The following is an 18,362-nucleotide window of genomic DNA, read 5'->3' as shown; positions in this document are numbered from 1 at the left end:
GTCAGAGGTAGGAGCTGGGGCTGTGGGGGGGTGAAAGGTGAAGCAAGGTCAAAGGTGAACTGCAGCTCGGAGGGAGGGGTGCAGTGTAAACCAGGACTTATAGGTGGAGAGGTAAAATGAGATTCGTAGGGGGTGAAAGAGAAGTTGGGGTCAGAGGTAGGAGCTGGGGCTCAGGTCAGGGGTTAAAGGTGAGGCAAGGTCAGAGGTGAAGTGCAGCTCAGAGGGAGGGGTCAAACATAAACCAGGACTTATGGGTCTAGAGGTAAAATGGGATTCATGGGGGGCAGGGGTCAAAGGTGAAGCAGAGGTCAGGGGTGAAAGAGGGCCCTCAAAGTTAAAGGTGTGGTTTCCAGAGTCAGAAGGGGTGAAGCGGGGCTCCTCCTAGGAATGTCAAGGTTGGAAGAGCTCAAGGGGGTCAAAGACAAATTAGGGCTCAAGGGTCAATGGGGAGCCAGGGTCAGAGATGAAGTAGCCAGAGGTAAAGCGAGCTCCGAAGGTATTGTTAGGGTCAGGGTGAAGTCTTAGGGTCAGGGATGAGTCAGGCTTGGAGGGAAAGCGGGGGTCTAGGGGTCAGAGATGGAGGGCCTAGGGGGTCAAAGGTCAGAAGCCTCGAGGGGACAGACAGGAAGCGATGGGAGCAGCCTAGGCCACCTCCTCCTCAGCCTCCTGCTTGAACTCGCCCTCCTCGGCTGTGGCATCCTGGTACTGCTGGTACTCAGATACCAGGTCATTCATGTTGCTGTCAGCCTCGGTAAACTCCATCTCGTCCATGCCCTCGCCTGTGTACCAGTGCAGGAACGCCTTGCACCAGAACATGGCCGTGAACTGCGCAGAGATGCGCTTGAACAGCTCCTGGAAGGCTGTGTTGTTGCTGATGAAAGTTGCGGCTATCTTCAGGCCCTGGGGCGAGATGTCGCACACGGCCGTCTTCATGTTGTTGGGGATCCACTCCACGAAGTAGCTGCTGTTCTTGCTCTGCACACTCAGCATCTGCTTGTCCACCTCCTTCATGGACATGCGGCCTGGAACACGGTGGCCATGGTCAGGTAGCGGCCATGTCGCGGGTTGCACATGGCCATCATGTTCTTGGCATCGAACATCTGCTGCGTGAGCTCAGGCACCCTCAGGGCCCGGTACTGCTGGCTGCCTCGGCTGGTCAGGAGTGCGAAGCCGGGCATGAAGAAGTGCAGGCGAGGAAAGGGGACCATGTTGACGGCCAGCTTGTGCAGGTTGGTGTTCAGCTGGCCCAGGAAGCACAGGCAGGTGGTGACTCTGCTCATGGTGGCTGACACCAGGTGGTTGAGGTCCCCGTAGGTGGGGGTGGTCAGCTTGAGGGTGCGGAAGCAGATGTCGTAGAGTGCCCCATTGTTGATGCAGTAGGTCTCATTCGTATTCTCCACCAGCTGGTGCACAGACAGCGTGGCATTGTAGGGCTCCACACCGTGTCTGACACTTTGGGCGAGGGCACCATGCTGAAGGTGTTCATGATGTGATCTGGGAACTCCTCACGGATCTTACTGATGAGCAGTGTGTCCATCCCGGACCCCGTGCCACCCCCCAGCGAGTGCGTCAGCTGGAAGCCTTAAAGGCAGTCGCAGTTCTAGGCCTCCTTCTGGACCATGTCCAGGACAGTGTCTACCAGCTCTGTGCCCTCCGTGTAGTGCCCCTTCACCCAGTTGTTGCTGGCTCTGGACTGGCCAAACACGAAGTTGTCTGGCCGAAAGATCTGACCGAAGGGGCCAGAAAGGATAGAGTCCATGGTGCTGGGTTCCAGGTCCACCAGCACCGCTATGGGGACATAATTTCCTCCTCTGGCCTCGTTGTAGTACACATTGATCCTCTCCGGTTGCAGGTCACTGTCCCTATAGTATGTGCCTGTGGGGTCGATGCCCATGTTCGTCACTGATAACCTCCCAAAACTTGGCCCTGATCTGGCTGCCACACTGGCCGGCCTGCAGGTGCATGATCTCCCGCATGGTGGTGGTGCTGAGGGTGGACGTGGCGGAGGTGGCGTGAGCGCTGGGAGCTGCAGTGGCGTGGGTGGAAGATGCCGTGGAGACGGCGGAGCACTATTAATTAAAAAAAAAAAGGCTCCTAGATTTATTGATTTTTTTGAAGGGTTTTTCATGTCTCTATCTTCTTCAGTTCTGCTCTGGTCTTGGTTATTTCTTGTCTCTGCTAGCTTTGGGGTTTGTTGCTCTTGGTTCCCTAGCTCTTTTAGTTGAGATGTTAAGTTCTTAACTTGAGATCTGTCTAGATTTTTGATGTGAGTGTTTAGTGCTGTAAATTTCCCTCTTAATATTGAATTAGCTGTTTCCCAGAGATTCTGGTACATTGTCTTTTTGTTCTCATTAGTTTCAAATTGCTTCTTGATTTCTGTCTTAATTTCATTATTTACCCAAGAGTCATTCAAGAGCAAGTAATTCAATTTCCATGTAGTTGTGTGGGTTTTAGTGAATTTTTTCTTTTTTTTTTTGAGATGGAGTTTCGCTCTTGTTGCCCAGGCTGGAGTGCGGTGACATGATCTCAGCTTACTGCAACCTCTGCCTCCCGGGTTCAAGTGATTCTCCTGCCTCAGCCTCCCTTGTAGCTGGGATTACAGGCATGTGCCACCACACCTGCCTAATTTTGTATTTTTAGTAGAGATGGGGTTTCTCCATGTTGGTCAGGCTGGTCTCGAACTCCCGACCTCAGGTGATCTGCCTGCCTCAGCCTCCCAAAGTGCTGAGCCACCGCGCCTGGCCTTCTTTGTCTTTTTTGATGTTTGTTGGTTTAAATTCTATTTTGTCAGAAACTAGGATTGCAACTCCTGCTTTTTTCTGTTTCCCATTTGCTTGGGAAATTTTCCTCTATCCCTTTATTTTGAGCCCATGTGTGTCTTTACATGTGAGATGGATCTCTTAAAGACAGCATACTGATGGGTCTTGGCTCTTTATCCAGCTTGCCATTTGCATAATTATTTTCAATTGGTTTCTTTGTAAGAATCTATTCAAGCTCTTTACCCACGTTTTAAGGACTGTTTTATTTAAAACTAGATAGTATAATTCACAATCCTCTTATGATTTGCAGATAAACAACAATTCATGGCAATCTTCTGAAAGATAGTGAAGAGGTGAGACCACCACTGAAACCCACTCTGTTTTGTGGAATTCTCACTCTTCTCCCTGGAGACCTCATGACTGTGATATATGAACTGAGAGAGGGCAGTACTGTGAAAACATACATGGAAGAGAATTTGATAAAAGAGAGCTCTGTGTACCTATCATCCTGAATTCACATATGCTAATAATTTATGATACTTGCTTTGAATTATTTTATTTATTAAATAAATAAAATATTATAGATAGAGGTCAAGTCCAATTTGTACTTCTTCCTAATCATTCTCTTCATTCTCAGAAGAACCATATCCTGAAGTTGGTGGACATTCTTCTCATTCATTTTCACATATTTAATTTTACTACATATATATATATATATATCTATATACATAGACAAAAATCTGGTATGATTAATGAGTATCTTTTGACTTTATGTAAATGTTTAAAAATGTATATAAATCTATCACTCTTTACAAAGAATTTGACAACTTCCTCACCATTATGTTTGTGAGATTCACCCATGTTAATAATACTTGTAACTCTTCTTTCAACAGTTACATATTATTACATTTTATGAATATATACATTTTGCCTATTCATTCACCTCTTCTTGAATATTTACATTGTTTTCATCTTTTCATTGTTTCAAACAAAGCTGCGATAAACACGTTTTCTTGAGCATATGTGTAAGAGTTTTTCTTTTTTTTTTTGTTTGAGACAGTCTTGCTCTGTTGCCCAGGCTGGAGTGCAGTGGCTCGATCTGGGCTCACTGCAACTTCTGCCTCCCGAGCTCAAGTGATCCTCCTGCCTCAGCCTCCCAAGTAGCTGGGATTACAGGTGCATGCCACCACGCCTGGCTAATTTTTGTGTAGAGACGGGGTATCGTCATGTTGGCCAGGCTGGTCTCAATCTCCTGACTTTAAGTGATCTGCCAGCCTTGGCCTCCCAAATTTTTGGGATTACAGGAGTGAGCCACTGTTCCCGGGCCTGGGTTTTTCTAGAGCAGTAGTTCTCCAACTGTTTAATTTTACTCTTAAAAATTATTGAGGACCCCAAAGAGCCTTTGTTTATCTGAGTTAAATATACTATTATTTACTGTATTAGAAATTAAAATAGAAATTAAAAATATTTAATTATGTATTCATTTAAAAGTGATAATACATCAATTACAAGTTAGCACAAATTATTTTATGAAAATAACTATATTTTTCAAAACAAAAACGTTTAGTGAGAAAAGTAACATGGGCTTATATATTTTGCAAATCTCTTTGATTTCTGTCTTAATAGAAAAGAGCTGGATTCCCTTATCTGTTTCTGCATTCACTCTTCTGTGATATGTTGTTCTGGGTGAAATATAGAAAGTCCTGTCTCACACATGTGTGTAGTTGGAAAAGACAGGAGTTTTTAAGTAGCCTATGCAGATAATTGTGGATGGTTTTTTGATATTATACCAAAATTGGACAATTGGAAGTTTCTTGGAGGTTAGTTCCAAAATGCAAACTGAAACTATATCAATGAACTGTTTGTGTTTTTATACATGAAAATCCATTTGCCTATCCTCACCTGGAGTGGAATTTTTACCTATGAATGATTTTGTAGCATCATGCATTCATTATTTTAAAAATATTGCTTCACTGAGTTATGCAGACCTTTCCAAATATTGACATATTTCATGATACAATATCACATTTGTTACTATCACCATTGATCTTATCAGGAAAGTATTTATGTTTCAGAAAGCTGTACAGCTTATGGTGGCAGACTCAAGTTTTCTTTTTTTTTTTGTAAGTTTCAAATATTTATTAATGAGTGTAACCTCCTACACAATACATCAACATGATTTCATGCATTTAGAGGATAAAAATTTCCTAGTTAAGTGGAAAATTGTGGAGATGGCTTCTGGAGAACCTTCATTCTAAAGCAATTTTACAAGACCTTCTTTCTTCGGTTTGCTGTAATCCACATTAACTGGGTAGAGCTTGTATTGATCATTGGGACCCAGTTTGTTCCAGGGCTCTGGGTCATTTTTTCTGTCCCAAGTAACATCTGGATTGAACAATGCTGGATATAAAACATACAGTGCTACTCCAGTACCTCCATCTCCAATAAACTCAAAGAGGAGAATCATGCTCAGATGCTTCTTGGCTTGATTGAGGATCTGGTAGAGCATGTTTGCAGCAGCGGCCTCTGATTCAAAAGGAGAGAACAAGCCTACCTATCAGGCCCTGGACTAAGTAGTATCTACTACAAGTTTTCTAAAACTCTAATTTTTACATGAAAACTTGAATTTTGTAATTGACAAATAATGCTGTCAGTTGTTTTCCTTGAAGTGACAGCCTCACTTTGTTAATTTTAGAGAAACATCTGCCCAAAATCCAAGTCTGAATAACCAAAGTTTGTCTGTCAGTAATTCTTTTAACTACCAATGGTGTTTCATGAAAAGAGTTGCTTTTAAATTGCACAAGTGTTTGTCTTCGAGGCAGTGATTATACTTCAAGATGTAGCAGAAGTGCTTTATGCATATTTTCCATTTGTCATACAAAATATTTAAAAACCGTGTTCTCAAGGGTCAATATTTATAACATGAATACTTTTCACTGCTCCATATAAGACAAGTGCAACTGACGTTTTTAATAAAACAGCATATGGTGGTAACAAACACAATGCCTACTAGTACTATTTTGTGGCACTGCTTCAATTTGTGCTAAGGCACCGGTAGTCTTATCCACTGTATTAGTTTCCTAGGGCTGCTGTTACGAACTACCACAAATTTGGTTGCTTGAAACAACAGGCATTTATTCTTCTTTAGTTCTGTAGGTCAGAAGTCTGAAATGAGTTTCACTGGGCAGAAATCAAGCTATCAGCAGGGCCCACTCTTTCCGGAGACTCTAGGGGAGAGTCTGTTTCCTTGCCTTTTCTAGCTTCTGAAGCTGAATTTCTTACATTCCTTGGCTCATAATCCCTTCATCTTCAAAGCCAGCAGTATAGCATCTTGCTTTAGCCATTATGTTGCGTTCTTCTGTTCAAATCTCCCTCTGCCTGTGTTGTGACCATCCTAAAGAAAAAGAATGGATGCCCACCTGAAAATTGGTTTGGATGTCAGGACTGATGATGCCACACACATACCAAGAGGGTATAAAAAGATTTACTGCTTACATAATTGAAGCTTTTCTGGGGAGAGCAGGGCAGCCCTCCCAAGCAGATTTGAAAAGGACTTGAGAGCCAGGAAAAGAAACTAGCTTGAATATTTTAAATTGTGATTAGGGAATGGGAAAAACTTTCAATGTAAAAGGCTAGATAGTAAAAATTTTAGGCTTTGTGAGCCATAAAATCTCTGCCATAACTACTGAACTTAAAATGTAAAAGCATCCATAGACAATCAATAAATAAATGGGTATACATGTGTTTCAATAAAACTTTATTTATGGATACAGAAATTTGAAATTCGTGTAATTGTCAGGAGTCGAAAAATATTCTTACTTTGATTTTTGGCCAGCCATTAAAAAAATGTACAAACCACAAGTTCAAAAGTTATATAAAAGCAGATAATGAATAGGATTTGGCCTGCAGGCTTAGTTTGACAACACCTGGATTAGTGTTTCACAATAGATGGGAGAAATATTACGTTTCTTTAATGATGCATAAAACATTTCCACCACATATTATCTCATTTGATCTTTAGAACAACTGTGAAGTAGATATCCTCATCATACTCATTTTACAGATGAGAAAACTGAGGCTCAGATATCTTCATAAGGCAGTGGCTCTAAACCCTGGCTGTACATTGGAATTATCTGGGGGGCTTTTAAAGAATATCAGGCTTCACCCCTTGAAATTCTGACCTAATTGGTATAGGACCATGGCTCTCAAATGGGGACAATTTTGTTTCTCCTCCCCCAAGGGACATTTGGCAATGTCTAGAAATATTTTTGGTTGTAACAACTGAGAGAGGAGTGTTGTGATACTGGCATATAGTGGGTAGGGTCCAGTGATGCTTCTAAGTATCCTGCAATGGACAGGGCATCCCTTCACAGCAAGTATTACCCAGCCTAAAATGTTAATGGTGCCAAAGCTGAGAAATCCTAGTCTAGGCCAGGGCTCAGGCATTGATTATATGAAAATCTCCCTAAGTGGGTTCCCAGGTGGTAGTTTAATATCTATAATCTCTCTGTAGTATGAGGGCTCAGTGATAACTTGGCTAATTCATGTCAATAGACGATTGTGAATTTTCAAGAAAAGACAATTCTAGTTCTTTACTGGCAACTTTTTTTTTCTTCAGCTGCTAATAAGATTTTAAATGGACAGGATTGAGCTCTTTGTCCTTTGTTTTATTTGGTCCACTCTGTGGAGTAGTGTTGAGAGCACCAAAGTCATAGAGGAGCTCTCCTAGGTAACAGGGTGGTTTGAGTGAAAGAAGCAGCACCTATGTATTTACTTGAAGAGCTCCTGCTCTGAAACCCTTGGGAATCTGATTGGCTTAGGAAGACTGGAAGCTTTCCAGAAGGAAACGGCTAATTGTTGCTTTCAAAGGAGATGCACATGTGTGAAGGCCTGAAAGGTATGAATCTGGGGAAAGAAAATGTAGAAATTCTAACTTCTTCCAGTTCAGGCTAATGAGATGTGGTGAGACCCAGGGAATTAGTGGAGGTCATTAGGGTGTGCCAAAAGCAATCAGAAGAGATACTGGAAAGATTTATAATGCGATGATTCAAAACAACATAATGCAAAGGGAGAAAGAAAATATTGTGTAGGTCAATGTTTCTCAAGGTATAGTCCTTGAATCAGCTACAGCAGAACTACGTAGGATACTTGTTAAAAATGCAGATTTTTCAGACCTTGCTGAGACCTTTTGAATCAAGATCAGGGTGAAGCCCCAGAATCTGCATGTCTAACGGGCTCTCCAAATGTTTCTGATGTACACTATAGTTTGAGAAGCACTTTTATAGGCAGAACTCTTGCTCTAACTGGAGGATGATCAAGATGACCGCGTAATCTGAAATAAAGGCGTCCCTTGTCTTAGAAAAGCATGTTTTCCTGAGAAGTAGTGTGTTAATGGAAGTTTCACAAGTTGCCTTTATTGTAATTGCACTAGGGGGACTCATTATTACTTAAAAGAAGCCAAAGGTTAAGATGTTCACAGAGTGAATGTTCATATTCAATTGATCGTTTAAAACGTAGGGGATCTAACCTGTCATAATCAATATTAGTTAGCTCTCTAACCTAAACAAGATGTAGGCATTTAAAAAGATTCACTTTTATACTTATTTCTGTGATTCTTTAGCATTTTTGCCTTTCACAAAAATGTTTTGTGTCAATTTTAAGTTTAGAAAATATAGCGAATTAGGTTGAATTAATTTTGACGACCATGATAACGTGCTTGTTATGATCATATAAATGAAATTTTTGTGGCTTCCATATCTGTTGCATATCATGTTCAAACAAAGATCTCACATTGGAGCAGAAATATGCTGATTAGATGAATGGCATTAAGTACAAAATTGTATTGTGCTGGGTGCGTTTGAATTTTACACAAAGAACAGACTTGGAGTCTGATTATCCCAGTCTCTGATTGCTTTGTCATTCACAGTTTTGATAAATTGCTTAATCATTTAATGAATTAATAATTTGCTACTGAGTCAACAAAATATCTAATCGCAAACCTTCTAAAAATCTGAGACTAGTTGAATCCTCATCCTTTGCATTATTTAATAGTGTATATATAATTGTTCTATTTTTTTCTACTGTCCTTAATCACTTCCACTTGATTTGATAAGACCTTCACAGGCTCTCTGTGAGATTTTCATTTTGACAGGATGATGATAATACATGGCATATTGAGAATTATAGCAATTCTAGTAGAGGAGAATAAATGGCTTTATAGTATGGAAATGTAGAGTTCCTATTTATAAAATCAAATTGGTGGATAAATAAAATGCACTTCTGGCTCATTTCCAAATTATTTGTTCAATGAGGCCCACGTCAATCTGCAATGCTTTCAGTGTAAAGGAATCCAGAAGAATACAGAATCTTGAAGATTAAAGCTGGAAGGAATTTAGGAGTTCTCAAACTTAAATCTCTAAAAAAGCCAGGTAATTAACATAAATAAGTGATAAGCTTCACATTACAATATTAAGGGGGTTCCTTCCCCCTGTTGCCTGTGGAAATATAGGGTCATTGTTTCCAAATAGTCTGATTTTTCAAGAGATGCCAAAATCTAGTCTTCCCTATCCATCCTTCTGCTGAGTAGTCACCAGGATGTGGAACTTCTCCTCTCAGTCACAGCTAATTGCACGAGGGATAGGTGCCTGTCTTTGAGGGATGTTGCCCATGCAAATGCTGGCAGCTGACTCCTGTGACCCAGCCTTAAGATGAACAAGTACAGTTTATTTCCCCAGGACATTTGACTCATGACACAAAGGAAATTTATAAGTTAGTAGCAAGGCAGAAATAAGTAGACACAAAGACTGAAACCAAGTTATGTTACCTGCAGAGCACCTGATAGAAAGTTGCAAACTTCTGCAACTAAGGTCCTCACAGAGTGGCTTAGAATCTAGACCTACCCACCATCTGAATCCCCATGCTAGATAAGGTATTTTTTTTAAAATTATTTTTATTTTTATTTTATTTTATTTTATTTATTTATGAGAAGGAGTCTTGCTCTGTCACCCAGATTGGAGTGCAGTGGCACAATCTGGGCTCACTGCAACCTCTACCTCCTGGGTTCAAGCGATTCTCCCATCTCAGCCTCCTGAGTAGCTGGAATTACAGGTGGGTGCCACCACATCAGGCTAATTTTTTTAAATTTTTAGTACAGATGGAGTCTCACCATGTTGATTGGCCAGGCTGGTCTCGAACTCCTGACCTCAGGTGATCCACCCACCTTGGCCTCCCAAAGTGCTGGAATTACAGGTGTGAGCCACTGTGCCCAGCTAAGTGTTTTATTTTAACAGCGAAATAAACCCAAGGGTAATGAACACACTAAACCCAGAAATGTGTATGTGAAGGGTTGGATTAATTGGGGATAACTGTATTTAACTTCCAGAACTGTTAAGAATTAAATGAGTATGTGTGAAAATGTCTAGGTCAGTATCTAACACATAGTAGGCACTTAGTGCTACCTTCACAGCTCTCTTCGTCTCTGCTCCTTCCACTACCCATGTATTTACATTTAGTATTGGCATCAACCAAGGGAAGGATGCCGGTATCTGTGACTCAGTCTGATGATGGATAAAAAATTTTTCCTGTCTGTTAACCAGCTGTTATCTAAAAGGCCCCTGTCTATAAGCCATATTTTTCCAGACTCAGATCTTGAGGGGAATTGGTAAAAAATTGTAGACCCTGAATTTGGCTGCCTATACCTGTCAGGATTCAGTGTAAGAAACAGAGATCACTTTAAGTATTTTAAGTAAAAAGGAATTTAATAAGGAAATTAGATATTTTAAAAAATCTTTGGAAGGATTGGAAGAGTAGGCTCTAGGCTGGGCCTGAAGAAATGGCTCCTAGAATCTTATAGAACTGATCCACCGATTGGCTACTACTTCTGAGACCACCACTGGAATGCTTGAATTCAAGAGCATAGCACCACAGCTGACACCCAGGAAGCTGGAGACTAGTTGCTGGCACACAGCTGCAGAACATTCCCATGTCTATGTGACCTCAATTGCCAGGGTAAGAGAGTCTAAAAGGGGAGAGAAAGTGGCCTTGGCATGATTTCTGCTTTCCAAGTCTCACAAAAATGTACCTAATTAATACAAGCCATTTTACATTGAGCATTTTAGCTGTAAAAGAGTCTGTGAAATGCAATTTTCAGTTTTCTAGTTTTTGCAGCACAGAAGGTGCACTAGAAGGAAATGGGAATGAAGGTTGAGTGAACCAGTCCACAGTATCTATAACACTGGCTGCAATGGACTGAATGTTTGTCCCCTCAAACTCATCTGTTGAAAATCTAATCCCAATGTGATAGTATTTGGAGGTGGAACCTTTGGGAGGTGATTAGGTCATGAGGGTGGAGCCCTCATGAATGAGATTTGTGCCCTTTTAAGAAGAGTCCTTTAAGAAGAGGTAGCTAACTGTCTTTTCACTATGCGAGGATATAATGAAAAGACAGCCATCTGCAAAGCAGGAAGTAGGCCTTTACCAGACACTGGATCTGCCAGTGCCTTGATCTTGGACCCCCCAGCTTCCAGAGTGTGAGAAATAAATGTTTGTTGTTTGAGCCACTCAGTCTATGGTATTTTGTTATCACATCCTCTCTTAGTCTGTTTAGTGTAGCTCTATCGGAATACCACAAGCTGGGTAATTTATAAATAAAAAAAAATATTTCTCACAGTTCTAAAGTTTGGGAAGTCCAAGCTTAAGGGTCTGCATCTGGTGAGGGCCTTCATGCTACATCATCCCATGGTGGAAGTCGGAAGGGCAAGAGAGTAAGAGGGGGCTGAACTTGCTTTTATAATAAGCCCACTCTTGCAATAACTAACCCATTCCTGTGATATTGACATTCATGAGGGCTCTGCCCACTTATTAGGCCCCATCTCCCAACACTGTTGTATTGGGGATTAAGTTTCTAACACATGAACTTTAGGGGACACATTCAAACCAAAGTCCAGCCCAAACCAAGACATTGCCCTACCATATTTGTCAGTGAAGGTTCTCAAGATCCCCCTTGTACTGGACCTGCCACCTGGTATCATCTGAATTTGAAAGTACGGTAAAACCTCATGATGATGCTAATTCTGAAAAAATACATTTTTCATTTTGTGTCTGTTCTTTATCCATCTGCAGTTCTAAAATAGGAGCAGGCTAAGGTCTTTTATTTTCTGCAGTAGTAGAATGGGTAGGGGAGAAATAGGGTTAGGAATGACTATGTTGTGATCATCTGTGACTTTCTCAGTTAGGTGTAAGATCTCCTGGGCACAGCAAGTGAACAGATCTTTGCCCTTGTGCTTTTTGAGATAGTAGGGATTAACTAAAAAATATTGCTTTTTGTTAACTCTGCAATACTGTGTATTTTTTCTGATGAAAAATTTTTGGACCCTGCTTAAAACTTTTTGAAAACTCTTTCATACTTGCTTCTTGATGTTGTTTTTAGTTTCTTTTTTAGAAGACTTTGGTATACTTTGGGGTTTGAGATAACACTGTTAGTGCATTTAAGGGAGAGAGGGGGAAGACATTGTTGTACCTGGGTTTAGAATCATTATCTCTAGCAGGGCCACAGTGCAAGCCCGAATCTTTAAAGATATAATGTCCATCTAAATGTGTATGTATCAGTAAAGATTCCAGCTAGAAATAGTTGGCACAATCTGAGTAGGTTGAGAAGAGTTTAATAAAGGTATGGGAATGTTTAGAGAAATCAGCAAAGGGTAGTACAAGGACTTTAGGGCTAGCAGCAGTGGAGAAGTTGTTGCATCTACTTGTCCAAATGGGCAAGTAGAAAAAGCTACTTTTGTCATTAGAAGCCATTACTTTTAATGACAAAAACCTCAATTACTTTTGCACCAACCTAATATGAGTGGTTACCAGAATATGAGGAGCACAGCTATCTGGAAAATGCCTCTTGATAGGAGCTGTGGACTTCATTAGTGTGTTAGTCAGGGTTCTCTTAGAGGGACAGAGCTAATGGAATATATATATATATATATATTTATATATTTATATATATAAACTCATATAGATATATATATGAGTTTATTAAGTATTAACTCACACGATCACAAGGTCCCACAATAGGCCATCTTCAGGCTGAGGAGCAAGGAGAGCCAGTCCAAGTTCCAAAACCGAAGAACTTGGAGTCTGATGTTCGAGGGCAAGAAGCATCCAGCATGGGAGAAAGATGTAGGCTGGGAGGCTAGGCCAGTCTCTCTTTTCACATTTTTCTGCCTGCTTATATTCTGGCTGTGCTGGCAGCTGATTAGATTGTGCCCACCCAGATTAAGGGTGGGTCTGCCTTTCCCAGCCCACTGGCTCAAATATTAATCTTCTTTGGCAACACCCTCACAGATGCACCCAGGATCAATACTTTGTATCCTTCAGTCCAATCAAGTTGACACTCAGTATTAACCACCCCTTGTCAACTTGAACCCATATACATCTCCTGAGATCATACCTAATTTTCAAATAAAGACAATAATAAGGTCATAATTATGCCTAACATAATACAACTATCCTTCGTACAACCAGAAATGCACCAATCCCCAACCCAAATACTATTACATAAAGTTAACAATACTTAAATGCTGATGTGAAGTTGATAAATCTTATGTCACATGATAAAGGAGAAAGGAAATACAATGAAGATATTTTCTTAGTACAAGTGTATACATGCACAAACATGTTTTTAACAAAAGAAGGAAGGAATACAATTATAGTCCTCATTTCTTCAGCTGGTCACGTAGTCGTTGCTGGTATTGATGATTACCTTCTTCTACTACTCATTCTGTATTTCCCTTGCCTTCAGCAAGCACCTCAGCAGGTCGTGGATTTTTTTTTCCTGGTGGAGTGACTCAAACCTTCATTCCTGAAGGGTCTGGGTCATTTGCAGTCTTGCCTGGATTGGGCTGTTGAAGTTTCCCATTGACCTTAATCACACGGCATGGAAATACTAAGAGACGCCCTAATGGATCTCCTGTATTCCATGCATACTCTTCCTTACTTCCTATGTGGAGTAGTAGGCTGATTTCATCTTGATAGTCCAGGTCAATCACCCCAGCCAACACTGTAAGCCCCTTCTTAGCCTTTTGACTTAAAGGTAGGAGGAGCCCAAAGTGTCTGGGTGGCAATCTTAACTTCCAGTTTAATGGAATTGTTGTTGTGTCTCCTGGTGGCAGCGTTCCTCCCTCTGGAACTAAGACCTCTAGGCAAGCAGAATGTAATGCCTTGGGAAAAGGAAGCAAACATTTTGCTAGTGGATCACTAGGGGTGATTGTGAGTGGTGCCACTTCTACCACTTGATTCCTGGACCCATGAATCCTGGCTATGGGAGAAACAGTACCATATATTGGATGCTGATTCAGAGCATACACAACCTTCTGGAGAACTTTGCCCCATCCCTGCAAAGTATTGTCACCTCGTTGGCATTGTAATAGTGACTTTGAAAGGCCATTCCACCATTCTATCAATCCAGCTGCTTCAGGATGATGGAGAACATGGTAAGACCAATGAATTCCATGAGCATGAGCCCACTGCTGCACTTCTTTAGTCATAAAGTGAGTGCCTTGGTCAGAGGCAATGCTGCGTGGAACACCATGATGGTGGATAAGGCATTCTGTGAGTCCACGGATGGTAGTCTTGGCAGAAGCATTGCGTACAGGATAGGCAAACCCATATGCGGAGTAAGTGTCTATTCCAATGAGGACAAACCTCTGCCCTTTCCATGATGGAAGAGGTCCAATAAATCAACCTGCCACCAGCTAGCTGGCTGATCACCCTGAGGAATGGTGCCATATCGAGGGCTCAGTGTTGGTCTCTGCTGCTGGCAAATTGGGCACTCAGCAGTGGCTGTAGTCAGGTCATCCTTGGTGAGTGGAAGTCCATGTTGCTGATCCCATGCGTAACCTCCATCCCTGTCACCATGGCCACTTTGTTCATGGGCCCATTAGGCAATGACAGAGGTGGCTGGGGAAAGAGGCTGAGTGGTGTCCACAGAATGGGTCATCCTATCCACTTGATTATTAAAATCCTCCTCTGCTGAAGTCACCCGTGAACATTCATATGGGATACAAATATCTTCACAGTTTTTGACCACTCAGAGAGGTCCATCCACAGACCTCTTCCCCAAATTTCTTTGTCACCAATTTTCCAGTTATGCTTTTCCAAGTCCTACACCATCCAGCCAAACCATTGGCTACAGCCCATAAATCAGTATAAAATCGCACATTTGGCCATTTCTCCTTCCATGCAAAGTGCAAAGTGCATAACCAGGTGCACTGCTCAAAGTTCTGCCCACTCGGGAGATTTCCCTTCATTGCTGTCCTTCAGGGATGTCATGCTGTAGCTATCCACTTTCGGGTGGTGCCTGCATATCATGCAGAAACATCTGTGAACCAGGACCTAGTCTTCTCTTTCTCTGTCAACTGATCATAGGGAACTCCCCATAAGGCCATCAGTGCAGGCTAGGGAAGAGAAGGCAGTGTGGCAAGAGTGGAGACCATGGGCATTTGAGCCACTTCCTCTTCCTCATGTAACTTACTTGTGCTTTCAGGACCTGCTTGAGCCTGATCACATATATACCACTTCCATTTGATGATGGGATTGCTGCTGTTTTTTTTTTTTTCCATCTCTTCAGTGCCTCTTTCAGTGATATGAAGTTAAAACCAGGTACTGTGAGTGCTCACCTGATTTTTGGTTTTTATCAAGGTGTTTAAGGTGGTTCTTCTTCTTCTTCTTCTTCTTCTTCTTCTTCTTCTTCTTCTTCTTCTTCTTCTTCTTCTTCTTCTCCTTCTCCTTCTCCTTCTCCTTCTCCTTCTCCTCCATCTCCTTCTCCTCCTTCTCCTTCTTCTTTCTTCTTCCTCTTCCTCTTCCTCCTCTTCCTTCTCTTCCTTCTCCTCCTCCTCTTCTTCTTCTTCTTTTTGACAGAGTCTTGCTTTGTTGCTCAGGCTGGAGTACAGTGATGCAATCTCAGCTAACTGCAACCTCTGCCTCCCGGGTTAAAGTGATTCTCATGCCTCAGCCTCCCAAGTAGCTGGGATTACAGACGTGTGCCACCACACCCAGCTAATTTTTGTATTTTTAGTAGAGACAGGGTTTTGCTATATTGGCCAGGCTGGTCTCGAACTCTATCCTCAAGTGATCTGCCTGTCTCGGCCTCCCAAAGTTTTGGGATTACAGGCGTGAGCCACCGCACCCAGCCTGAAGGTGTTTCTTCTGTGTAGATAGTTGTTAACTTGGTGTCCTTGCAGGGGAGATGGTCAGTAGAGCCTTCTATTCTGCCATATTGCTCCACCCCTCTATTCCATGTGTACCCATTGTTTGGCTACCGTTTATAAATGAGAGCATATGGTATTTGATTTTCTGTTTCTGAGTGATTTCACTTAGGATGCGGGTCCATCCATGTTGCTGTGAATGATATGATTGCATTCTTTTAATATATTTAAATCTATATTTTCTTTTATGGTTTCTGTCCTTGGTGCCACATTTTACAATGCTCTTCCTGCAAGGACACCCTGTCTCTACTAAAAATACAAAAACTAGTTGGTGTGGTGGCACATACTTGTAATCAAAGAACTAGAATGACAGTCACATGTTGACAACATGTGTATAATATGACAAAGGAATGAATAATTTTTACAAATCAATAAAGAATAAAGGTAAACATTCCAATAGAAAAAAAATGGGCAAAAGGTGAGGACAGGCAATTTACAAAGGATCAAATACAAATAGCCAATGGAAAAAATGGAAGCAGTTCAGATTCACTGATAATAAAAAAAATGATTACACAACATCATGCCATTTAAAAATGTTTCTATTTTGTGCCTATCATTGATAAAGAATAAAAGTAATGATAATACACAGTGTTGACCTGGGTATGAGGAAATAAAGACTTTCAAGTATATGAAAATTATATACATATGTTAACATTTATATGTTGGGGGAATAAATTAGTATAATAATATTTCTGAAGGATAATATTCCAAAAGTCTTTTTCTTTTTTGAGACAGGGTCTCACTCTTGTAAGGTGCTGCACATCTTGCAGCATACAGACAAGTGCTTTCTCTGACACTTGTTTTCAAACTTCGGTGGCCACTTAATGTCACTGTGGTTTCAAGGAAATGCAATGAAGATGTCTTCTTTGGTCTCAGCAATGACTGTAAAGACTGGGTCAGGAAAAAATAAATAGGGAAATCAACTCCAGATTTTTTTTTTTTTTTGACACAGAATCATGCTCTGTCGTCCAGGCTGGAGTGCAATGGCACGATCTCAGCTCACTGCAACCTCTACCTCCTGGGTTCAAGTGATTCTTGTGCCTCAGCCTCCCTAGTAGCTGGGATTACAGGTGTAATCCACCACTCCAGGCTAATTTTTGTATTTTTGGTAGAGACAGGGTTTTGCCATGTTGGCCAGGCTGGTCCCGAACTCCCAGCTTCAAGTGATTTGCTCGCCTCGGCCTCCCAAAGTGCTGGGATTACAGGAATGAGCCACCGTGCATGGCCAATATATTCCAAAAGTCTTAAATGCGTGTGTTCTTTAACCTAGTTGTTACAATTGCAGGAATTGATCCTAAGGAAATAATCAGATGTGTTATATATATATATATGGAAACTCCTATAATATTATTTTATAGTGTTGAAAATTTAAAAACCATCTGAATGTCTTAATATGGACTTGGTTAACTAATTATGATATATCCATAAGTGAATTACAGTTCATCCATATGTTGGGATACTATTTGACTATTTAAAATAATGATATAAAAGAATAACATAAGAAACTGTTCATGGTGTATCACTAAGTGCAAAAAGCAGGCAACAAATCACTGTGTGTTGAGTAATAAACAGTTTATTATTCAGAGAGAGACAGGAAGGAAATAAACATATTAATGAGGGTTATTTCTGGGTGGTAAAGTTGGACGATTTTAACATTTTGTGTTTTTCAGATTTTTATTCCTAATTCTTTGTATTAAGAAAGCATTATCTAGGAAGCAAAATGAAAAATTGCTATTAAATTTTTTTTTGGTTTATTCTTTTGTCTATAAAGGCAACTGAGTCAAGACAAATAGTCTGTGTTAGGCAGTTGTCTTTTGCTGGGTCCAGCCTGTAGCTTATTAGCCCTATGCTAAATTTTCATCAGCAACAACAGGAGCTGGTCAGATCGTGGCAGTTCAAATGAGAAAATTGCTGGGAAAGTCACCTTACTCCATCTTGCAGCATAAAGACAAGTGCTTTCTCTGACACTTCTTTTCAACCTCCTGTGGCCACTGAATGTCACTGTGGTTCCAAGGAAATGCAATGAAGATAAGACTTCTTTGGTCTCAGCAATGACTGTAGAGACTGGGGCAGGAAAAAATAAATAGGGAAATCAACTCTGGAATTCTCCCTCTCTCTCTCTCTCTCTCTCTCTCTCTCCTTTTTCTTTTGAGACAGAGTTTTACTCTGTGGCCCAGGCTGGAGTGCAGTGATGCGATCTCAGCTCATTGCAACCTCTGCCTCTTGGGTTCAAGCGATTCTCATGTCTCAGCCTCCTGAATAGCTAGGATTACAGGTGTGCCCCACCATGCCTGGTTAATTTTTGTGTTTTTAGTAGAGACGGGGTTTCACCATGTTGGCCAGGCTG

General features: G+C 41.2%; 1 protein-coding gene and 1 pseudogene across 1 annotated transcript; both read right to left on the bottom strand.

Moving 5' to 3' along the window:
• Positions 1 to 642: 642 nt before the first annotated feature.
• Positions 643 to 1,991, bottom strand: LOC101130169 (tubulin beta-4A chain-like; annotated as a pseudogene).
• A 3,022-nt stretch (positions 1,992 to 5,013) lies between these two features.
• Positions 5,014 to 5,268, bottom strand: LOC101133082 (cytochrome c oxidase subunit NDUFA4-like). Its single transcript, XM_055375822.1, has one exon. The coding sequence runs from the start codon at positions 5,266 to 5,268 to the stop codon at positions 5,014 to 5,016; it is 255 nt and encodes an 84-aa protein (XP_055231797.1).
• Positions 5,269 to 18,362: the final 13,094 nt, after the last annotated feature.

The sequence above is a fragment of the Gorilla gorilla genome, chromosome X (genome assembly GCF_029281585.2).
Source record: "Gorilla gorilla gorilla isolate KB3781 chromosome X, NHGRI_mGorGor1-v2.1_pri, whole genome shotgun sequence".
Classification (NCBI taxonomy): Eukaryota; Metazoa; Chordata; class Mammalia; order Primates; family Hominidae; genus Gorilla; species Gorilla gorilla.
Note: the sequence above shows the minus strand (reverse complement) of the source record. Positions and strands in the feature narration are given on the sequence as shown.

Bases quoted from the DNA above. Each gene is read 5' to 3' on its own strand.
- LOC101133082 (XM_055375822.1), bottom strand. From the start codon at position 5,268: ATGCTCTACCAGATCCTCAATCAAGCCAAGAAGCATCTGAGCATGATT.